Source organism: Olea europaea, chromosome 15 (genome assembly GCF_002742605.1).
Source record: "Olea europaea var. sylvestris chromosome 15, O_europaea_v1, whole genome shotgun sequence".
Classification (NCBI taxonomy): domain Eukaryota; kingdom Viridiplantae; phylum Streptophyta; class Magnoliopsida; order Lamiales; family Oleaceae; genus Olea; species Olea europaea.
In genome coordinates this window covers 10091618-10102274 of record NC_036251.1, presented here as the reverse complement: position 1 = coordinate 10102274, position 10657 = coordinate 10091618, and the positions used below count along the sequence as shown (strand labels likewise).

Sequence of the window (10657 nt, the reverse complement as noted above, 5' to 3'; positions counted from 1 at the left end):
AATGGAAGAAATTGTACAAAAATCTTGTCAATGTCAAAGATGAAAAGTTGGAAAAAAAAGAGAGATGAATCTTATTTCTCTCATTCAAACAACCCCAACTCTCTCACTCTCTCTCATTTCTCTCATTACGGGTTTCAATCCAAGAGAGAAAAATCTTTTTTCTTTACTCAATTTTTGTAATATTTTCATCTGTAAAGGGTTTATGAGATGCAAAAAAATGGAGCTTGTTATTGGGTTTAAAATAAAAGCTAGAGCTTGGATTAGAAAGAGGTAAAAATCCTTTTAATATCCTGTAATTTTTTTGGATGTTTTGAATAATTTTTAGCTATGTTATGGTTGGAAATGTTTTTCCCCTACTTTCTGCAATTTCATACCATAAATTTTCATTTTCTCTTTTGTATACATTTTCTATTAGTGATATATGCACACGTTACATGTGCCAACACTAATGTTGAGGAAAAAAATTATCTAGGGTTCCAGTTTAATATTTATCATCTTTCTTTGCTTTCAAAGTTCGGATTTCAAGTATTTTGGATGTTTCAATGTTGGGTGAAAATTTGGATTGACACTTGACATATCTTTCGTTTCAATGTTTTTGGTACTTGTGTGATGTGAAAATAACATTGCTATCACTTGGAATCCATTTGTTGTGGGCGCTACTCGTATTTGGGCTGAACTCTTGCTAGATAGTTGACAGCATACCTTTGGTTTTAATGTTTTGTTATGCTCGAATATGGAGTGAAATAATTTTCAATAATACCTATTTGATTAGAGGTGAAAAGTAGATTTCTCGATAGTTCATCTGTCGACAGTTCACTAATGTAGAAAAATGTCATCGCCCTTAACTGTCGTTCCCGACAGTTAGTCTCAGTAATTCTCGACAAATGAAATAGTTGACAGATGAACTGTCAAGAACGACAATTCAATCCTTCCCTCTGCTCAGTTCCACAAATCAAACTTTGGTTCATTCTAACATTGCATGAGTGTTTTGCATGAACATATATAAAATGTCAAGATCTTATGATTTTTTGATTGATTTGTTCATATGTGCTTAAATTTTTTCGATCCGAACGTCTCACATGTGACTGATTTGTCCATATGAGGTTATATTTTTGTACTTCACGTTTTTATTTGTATAACGATACCGTCACGATTCGTTCTTCATAATTTTTGGATCACATGCAATTCAAATATATTTTTGTGGAAATTGCTTGTTTGAATTTAGATTACGATAGATTGCATGAATCAATTGAGTTATATTATGTATTGTGATCAGATTGTTTTTGCACCTAAGGTGAACGTTATTGCATTTTTTCACATTGTTTTCTACGTATTTTATCTCGAAATACTAATTTTACCAATGTATGATGACATATGAGCAGACTCATACTCATGACTTGAATGATCCTCAAAGTGTTGGTACATACATTCTTGCTATAATTGGAGGTGAAACCAATCGATTTCGTTGTCAAAGAAAGAGCAACCTTCACAACGGTCTACTTCTGATGACAGTGGCAACTGCACGGAAGAACATTTTGTTTTCTATTTATGTATATAATTTTGCATTAGTTGGTTCTATTTATGTGATATTGACAGAGGAAACTGTTTGTGTTTCGTACAGAAAATGTTTATAGTAAGGAATAGTAGATAGTAAAGAGTAGTAGATTGTTTTTTAAATAGGGTCATGGAGCTACTCCACAGTACAAAATAATGGTCACATCATGTTCGATACTTGAGCAAGGTTGTGTACATAAAAATTGTTTTTTGTGCGTTATATAACTTTCTAGCTTTCGAAACTCGTTTGATTTATCGATTAAAACTGGTATCCAATTAAAAATAAGCATGATTGAAATGAATATTATGATTTGTTTCAATCGAAAACGTTCGTGGATTATGGTAATATCACTGGACATCATTTTCTTGCAAAACATAATGAGCACTTCTTTGTTTTGCATTAAAATATTGTGCGTACCATGTTTCAATCAAGATGAAATAGTACATATGATCTAATGTACACAATTTTCACAAATGATAGACCAAGTGTGGGTGATACAAGCACACTTAGACTTTAAAAGCATCACACTAATTGTCTTTCAAATTCAATTTGAGATGTGATGAAAATAAGTCTTCATTATCGCGTATTTCGGTCGGAGCTATATTCAAGTTAAAGACCTTGAACTTCAATTCAATTTGAGTGCGGGGATCAATAATATCAAGTTTGTCCTTCAACATTAACAAAAGTCCGATTACGATATTACTTGTCGGAACCAGAATGTAAGTAGTTTTGTCCCCTCTTCACTTCTATTCGTCATCCGCATGAACAAATTTTTCCCCATGCGACACGATGAAACTTAAATGATTATTCATACCTCAAATGTTGGGATTGCAACGATAAGAATTCTACAGAATAATGTGTTGGCATTTAATAGCATGAAAGTGACACTGTATAATACGTAAATCTGTACCGTAGTAAAAGGTCAAATCAAAGTTTTCCATCGTTTTTAAGTGTTCAATTTGAGAGTAAAACTATATATCCCGACAGTTTTTAAATGTCGGGTTCCACATTTCAAACGTCTAACCCAACGGTTTGTAAATGTCAAATTCGACAGTTGAACCGTCAAAAATGTCGAGAAGCAGATGACAGTCGGCATAACAGATTCTTCAGCACAACACATTAAGTGTGATCATTAGTATTGAGCTAGATGAAAAATGTCAGATTTGCCTTGTCATTGAAGAGACATTTAATGAAAACATTATTTGGTTTGAATGGAAGAAAGTACTCAAAACCTTAATAGTGATAATCACATTAGTGAAGGATTCAAAAATAAAGAAATCAATGAATAATAGTTTCAAAAATTTTAAGTAAATATGTTCAAGTTGTATTTAATATTTACAAAACAGTAAACTGTAGAAGTAAAATATAAATATTTTCTAATAGCTAGCCTCTCAGAATGGATTATGAATACAAGAGAAATAATTTCTTGATCAATAAAAATGAAGAAGATGAGAAAAATTAGGATTTGTAAGGGAAGAAGAAAATATATTTGTTTATGTTTCATTTTTAATTTCTTTTACCCCTTTTTTATTAACACAAATTCATATTAATCAATATAATACATATTTATCCATATTTTTTATATATAAAATAAATCATCACATCAACATAATCAATTCCTTCAAATCAAGCATTAAATGCTAATGAAAATGTGTCATTAAGGATAATTTGGACATTTCACACAAAAAAGTGATATTTTTGCTCACATAAAGTGAAAATGACAACTTTTGGAGACCTTGTTAATTTTGTGACATTTTTGAAAATTTCCCTATATTCTTTTGGTTTAAGGTTTACAAATTACTAGGCAAAGTATTATGATAGATTCTCCGGATAAAATTTTATACTTTTTGAAGTATCGGGATTTTCCAGATAAAAGTCCACTTTCTTATCATTTTAGAGCTCGTACAAACCTCCCCTCCAACAGTAGCTGATATCCACTCTTCAATAGGTATCTTGGACGATACTACATGTACAATCAGAGTTGATAACCACACACATGAGAGGGGAGTCCACGATAAATAAAAAAATCGTGGGCTCCCTCCTGTGAGGAGGTTGTTATTCATGATTTTTTAATCCTGATTGTACAACTAGCAAAATTCATCTTCCATTATTTAGGAAGATATAATAGCGAGCAAACCCATGTTCAAGTAAAAAAAGCTGAAGCCCGAATGTAAGCTTTGAAGGAGAAATTGTTTAGGAAAATAAGGTCAGGTCACCCATGATGCGCCTATTTGGTTCAGCTAAAAAATTGGATTAAAATTTACGTCAAAATTAACAATTTACTTTAACTATATATTCAGCAATTGTTTGATCTCCATTAGTTTCAAAATGCATTTTCTTACTTCTTTTCAACTATACGTTCTTCAATAAAAAAATATTACAACAAACGCAAAGGTTTTTTTTATTTTTTAATCACATTCTCTATCAATCTATTATTTGAAAATACATTTTTACAATAAAATGGGGCTCAAACATCTAATTAATAGGATCAACAGCTTTTCAACCATACATTTTTTAGTGTACTTTTCCTCGGAGTTATAATTTTACCACCACTTTCTGATATTGACAGTATTCTAGAGAGAACTTATAATTTTACCACACTTTCTCATATTGAAAGTTTTATAGAGAGAACAATATTCACTTCCAATTCCAAAACTCTCTCCAGCATTGTATAAGAACAGCAGTTATATCCTCAAAGATACGAATGAATAATAACATTTCCTGTGTTTATCATTATGATTACGACAAATTCGAAAGAGAGAATGTAGAAGAATGATGTACATCTTGGATCTTACAACCAACGGCTCTTAACAATAGTCATCTAATTGAACTCCCTCAACGGAGTTCAATTATCAGTAGGTGCAAAAGATCGTCCCCACTTCGACTCTCTCAAGCTGACGGCTCTAATATGAAATGAAGAATCAGAATTTCCACTTCTTACATTCTCACGATATGATCGCCTTCAGTGCATCTTTCACATAGGGGTATTTGAACGGGAATCCCAGTTCCTTGGCTCTAGTCGGCAGCACTTTTTGTCCTTCAAGAACCTGCAACGAGCCATAATTACGTAGTAGGATCACTAGAGGTAGAGGTACAGTGAAATGACTCTAACTGCCCCTCACATTGCTAAGCTACAACTTTCTTTGTGGCTTTGGGCTCATTTTTCATACAAACTGGTTTAAACGATGAGTTCTACACAATATAGTTGTAATAACGGGAATCAAAGAAGGTACAGCTCAAGAGATGAACCGCATAGTGGAAGAGGCAAACTCAAGAGGAATACTTCCATTAGAAGATTGTGTGAAGTCACCTAGCTTGAAATATAGAATGTAAAGGACGTCGGCTCTTCGGGGAGGAGAGGATTGTAATGATCTTAATTCCGTCCCTCATCACTAGGTTAAGACTTGATTGGTGGGCTTATAAACACTTGGACATCCTCCCCTTACGTGCCGGTTTTGAAGGTGCACTCTACTTACTACTTGGTGTGGTCTTAACAAACAGGCAAAAGCAATGGATGCCAACAGTCTAAAGAAGAGTGCAAAGATCTTACCACACAAGCACCTTCTCCAAGAACAGCTTTGAGTGCAATATCTGGTACAGGAAGCCATGAGGGCCGTCCCAAGACTGATCCCAAGTGATCACACATCTCTGATAGCCGAACAGGGTTTGGAGCGGTTCCATTGATTACACCTGTCATTTAGATTGCTTATATTCAGTCGAAGCCAAACATTAACAAATTAATAATAAATGTGATGACAGACGGCATCCAACGGAATTATTCAGAATTACATGTTAGCATACTAGGGGGAAAGAGAGAATGTGTTATTCCGGAACGGAAATGTACAAACGTCTACCATACAAATATCACCAGATAATATATACATGCGAATTTACAAATATTTTACCTTTGTAAGAGGGGTTGGATAGAGCTTCATAGATCAGATTCACTAGATCATCCACATGGATCCAGGAAAACCTGTTCAATAAAGCTAACGTAAACTTTACGATGTAATGGACAAAAAGGAAAATGATTGATTTGGTTCAAAAATCAATACGCAAGCATTTTAAGAAGTTGACTTAAAAGAGGGTTGAGGTACAATACCATTGCTTTCCAGAGCCCAAAGGTCCACCAGCGAACACATTGAAGAGAGGGATCATTTTAGCTGCACCAACCATAAAAGAGTTGATAGGTTACAACATAGAGACCATAATTTTAGTAAATGTTAGAATATTATAAAAAATACCTGCTTTCAGTAACAAGATGATGTAACGGTTTCAGGGATCTTCAATTCATTTCAGCTCAACAAAGCATTGCTTAAAAACTTATTAGATTTGAACTTGTTTCAAGGTTATAGATGATATTCCCCCGAGGTTTTGTTAGATTTAGTTAAATGAATGTCTCAAATTTAACCAATAAATTCCAAAATTTCCTAATTGATTACAGTAAGAAGATTGAATATGGAAGTATGCAGCATTTAAATTAAGTCATACCCAAAGCTCCACCATCTTTTCCAAGCACAACACCAATACGAATAAGTGCTACTCTAATATTTCCATTGACTTTTAGCGCAGTTGCCTCCCATTCTCTACAAACCTGAGGGGCCATTACATTTTAACGATGCTAGAGTATCAGCAAAGGATACCATATATAACATGAACAAACTGAAATCAGCTCTTTGCAGATTCCTAAAGCTATCGCTCATATGAGAAAATCATTCCACTTGCAAAAGAACTAACAGTTTTTCTCAATTACCTCTGCTAGGTAATCTCTTCCTGATGGACTATGCTCGTCAAACACTTGTGTTTCACTAGAGCCTGAGCAATGGGAAAATGGAATAGGAAATGGAACAAATTGTCACGAAACAACTGAAGGTGCATAAATTCAATTTTGATTTATCATTCCAATGACCCTTTTAATGTCACCAGTAAGTAAGTATGCAATTGGACAACATAGCTAAACGAGAATAAGAGTCTTATACGGTGGATTAACAATTCCTGTGCTCCCAATGATAGTAGTATAATAGCAAACAACTCATCATAAGAGTCATGCAGTAGTAAAAGAATAATGCCAACAACATATAGGACTGAGTACTATGATATGTGATAACATGAAAAATGTAGTTTGAGATGCATACCATAGTAGCCAACAGCTGTTGCACTAATCAAAACCCTAGGACGAAGTTCAACTTGTGCATTATTTATTAGATTTACGACCTGTGGATACAATGAAATTTTGAGGTGAACAATTAGCAACTTTATCAGTTATCATCCTTCCAAGAAAAAAGGAACTCATAACAGAGAAGAGCTTTAGCTAAGGATTTGCAAAGGAAACCTTTGAAGTAACTCTAATCCTGCTTTCTTTGATCTCTTTCTTGATCTGCAATAATGCATTAAAGATCAATAATATATTCAAACTCTGAGGTATAGGCTACATGTGGTCATCTACTAAGTTATGAACTATAAAAATATTAAAAAAGCAGTCAAACCAAGCAACACTTTTCAACACTGGTCACCGAAAATTCTCTGCTAACAACAATCATGACAAATATCTTAACTGGTGATTCCAATCCTAACAGATATATGAAATACATTCATATGATAAACTTCATTTTATAGAATGAATGAGTCTATGAACAGACACTGCTTGTAGAAAGACCATGCGTTCAAAACATCCTGAGTTTAGACAATAAAACTATCACCATAAGGACCAATGCATGTTACGATGCTGTATGAGTGAGTTGATGACAAAAGATGTCGAGAGCAGGTCATAAAAAAATTTATCACAAGAAAGACAGCAATTTCACCCACATTGAACTTGAAATGAAATATGTATTAACAAGGCCATATTGTAAGAATAACCAAGGCAGCTAAACAAACTTTATAACATACCTCGGCAGACCATCTCGTGCTTATTGGCAGTCCAGCCAAATTTACAACAGCTGCAGAACCTCGAATGCAGTCTCTCCACTCTGATTCCTCTGCTATTACAATTCCTGGGAAGTCCTTGGCTGTGCATATAAAGAAAAATTTCAAAGAACAGGAAGAGAAGGTGAACTTGCACTATAATAGAGTGATGCGAAAGAAGAAAAGAACAAATTTACGATTTTTATTTATTATTTGGAAAATCATAAGTTTAAATGATATACAACACTCAATTTATAAATTCACCGACCCAAAGGGAAAATTCCTGCTTTATATTCATTGTTTTTCTCATTGGAAACCAAACAAAGGGTGAGAAAATATAAGCAATTATCTTCTTTTCTCCCTGAACTAATCAGAAGGTAACTAAATTGATTGGAAGACAATGCACTTAAAGATATATTCTCATCATAACAAAAAAAAGTAGTCTTGAAACCGGTTACAAATTCATGAAACCTTTCAGAATTCTTCCATAGTAACAAGAAACAAAAATTAAATGGAACTATGAAATATTACCTTCTTACCCGGAAAAATTGTCTGAGCTTTTGACCTAGACCGTGTCAAGACACGAACACGATGATTATCTACATTTCAGAGACGATAGAGAGAAGTTCATATATATATCCATGCAACATATAAAGGGTAAGAGTTGGCCCAGCAATATAAAATTGCGCAGCTTATATGTGTTTAGCATATAGGTGAGGTGAAAATTTAGCAAGCTGTTTTTCCTGTTTGCATATAATCTTGTACAGTTCTGGACAACATGGAATGAGAGTGAATACCTGCATGCAATTTTTGTACCAATCTTTTGCCTATAAACCCCGTAGCTCCAGTTATTGAAACAGTCATCTCATCTGCCTGTGATAATTGAAAACAGAAACTGAAATCTAGACTGAATCAAAGTAGTATAAGACTATGCCACGTATTAAGCTACGGAATCCAACTCATAACCTTTAAAAATCACTAAACTGTACAGTATTCAATTCATAGAAGTGATCAAACACGTTTTTGTGTTATTTTTTAGTAATATTCCACGAATAGTTTTTCTTGAGTGTGTTAAAATTGACGAGTGAGAATATTGTGGGTTTCCATCTTTGTTGGATGACAACTGCCAAAATGTGTGTCCTTGATGTAGTTTTAGATAGCCTCATATGGTATCTAAGGAAGAAAATGTTGTATCCACTATTGTTGATTATAATGAAAGTTAATTCGGAGTCGGGCTGTGGATGTAGGCATATTTTTGAACCATATTAAATATTGTATCATCTAATTCCTGCATTATTTATTTTGGTTATTGCAATATTTGATTTTCTCCTATTAGGTGTGCACAATAAAGGGAAAATCATATATTCCATTGCATTGTTGCTAGAAATCATATTAGATCTTGACCTAATTCACAGGGCCTGTACAGGCCCCTCACATGCTAGGTGGGGGGGGGGGGTTTTTTTTTAACCCCCCCCCCCCCCGGTGTTGTGTGTGGCCTGTACAGGCAGCAGAACTCAATTTTCCCAACGTTCCTTGATAAGTTATGAACACTTTGTGAGGTAAGAATTAACTACATTAAATTTAGCAAATTCCATTTCGTCTAGTACTTATGAATTTTTCCCAAATCACAAAAACTGTTCACATTTGGCCCACCATATAATAACAGCAATTGAACAAATTTAAGCCCATATTTGGTCACCATTCTCTAAAACTCATTTTTTTCCCAAATTCATTTTCAGTTGCACATTCTCCCAATAACAAGTTTGCTCATGGGCTCATTACTCCCTCTACTTTTTTAATCATGCATCCTTCATAACATTCAACATCACATGTTCTTAAATCGCCAACTACTTTGATACAAGTTAATGATTTTCCTAGTAGGATTGTCATCAAAAGTAAAGTTACTTTTTAAATAATTTTTAGCTCTAAGATAACTTACTCTTAACTAAAAATAAGTTACCTTTTAACTTAATTTATATTACTTTTAAGTAAATCTTAGCCAAACACTGTTTCACTTTCACAGAATTTCATGAAACGTTCGTGACATAGATTCAGTCAAGCCCTAAATACGCTTCAATTCAATCGGTCTATAAACAAAAAGTTCGACATCTCGGATTAGAATTTACCTTCTTAGAATCCACAATATCAATATTCCCATTGACACACCAAATTCTGACGCCCCTACACCGTCTCGTCTGTATTTCAACATCAACATCAACATCATAAAAATACACTACTTTGCAAGTCAAAATTGAGTATTAGCACATAAAAATAAGTAGCAAGGAATAGAAAAGCGCACTGATGTGAAGTTTTGAGGGAAGTGGAAAGTTGGAGAAATAGAATTTGTCCAAGCAAAGGCAGTGAGCTCCATTTTTTGGAGGGAATTTTTGATGTTACTCTCTGACGACGGTGAGAGTTAATGCCTGCCTGATGTTTCTTGTTCCACCCGTCTGTGCCAAGGAAATGTGTGTGATTTGGAGCCACAATCAGCTCGTGCCCAATATCCACACCACAAACTTTTAAAAAGATAATCGTATTATTTCAATAGTCCAGTGAAAATTGGCTTTACTTGGGTGGGAAAAATAAATAAAAATAAAAAAAGTTGATACTCCCAATTGGTATATCCATAAATAAATTATACAAATATAAATAATTATTAAGGCGAATGATTTAACCGATTATCATCCCAACATGTCAGAAATGGATTTGGTTATGTGAAAAAATTTAAAATAGATAAAAAGTCAAGAATTCATCGATTCTCTTAAGCGGAATAATATGATTTTTGCATTATCGATTCCACTAATTTAACCCTTTGAATCTTGGAAGTATACTTGTAGACCGGTGCTTGAGCTGCTTTTTAAAATATTACTTTTTGAAATGTTTATACGTCAGTTTAGTTAAACTTGAAAGCTGTTTAACTACGACGAGTCGATTTTTCTAAGACAAATATTCTCTTTACTTGTTAAAGATCATTTTTTCCCCTTAAAAACACATGCTTCAATTCAATCATTTCAACAATTTTGTCTAAGTTTAGTACTTCAATTTTAGAAAAGAAGGATAAATTTGATTCATATCATCTATTTGAAATTGAAACGAGATATGTGTCGAAATAGGTCAACTGGAAGTCACACCAACTATCAAGGCTCATTATAAGGGATTTACAAAAACTTAGCAGAGTTTTCCCAGTCTAAAATATAT

General features: G+C 33.7%; 1 protein-coding gene across 1 annotated transcript; it reads right to left on the bottom strand.

The window, feature by feature from the left end:
• Window positions 1-4177: 4177 nt before the first annotated feature.
• LOC111410096 (epimerase family protein SDR39U1 homolog, chloroplastic) lies at window positions 4178-9968 on the bottom strand. Its single transcript, XM_023040293.1, has 13 exons — window positions 9759-9968; window positions 9586-9654; window positions 8257-8332; window positions 7999-8058; window positions 7445-7563; window positions 6888-6932; window positions 6691-6769; window positions 6309-6370; window positions 6047-6149; window positions 5658-5718; window positions 5461-5531; window positions 5106-5245; window positions 4178-4602 (listed from the first exon to the last, which is right to left on the bottom strand). The coding sequence occupies exons 1-13, from the start codon at window positions 9828-9830 to the stop codon at window positions 4501-4503; spliced, it is 1059 nt and encodes a 352-aa protein (XP_022896061.1). The 5' UTR covers window positions 9831-9968; the 3' UTR covers window positions 4178-4500.
• Window positions 9969-10657: the final 689 nt, after the last annotated feature.

Coding starts and splice junctions, on each gene's coding strand:
- LOC111410096 (XM_023040293.1), bottom strand. CDS start 9,830: ATGGAGCTCACTGCCTTTGCTTGGACAAATTCTATTTCTCCAACTTTC. Junction 9,655..9,758: donor TCCCTCAAAACTTCACATCA/GTGCGCTTTTCT, acceptor GTTGAAATACAG/ACGAGACGGTGTAGGGGCGT. Junction 8,059..8,256: donor GGTACAAAAATTGCATGCAG/GTATTCACTCTC, acceptor TCTGAAATGTAG/ATAATCATCGTGTTCGTGTC.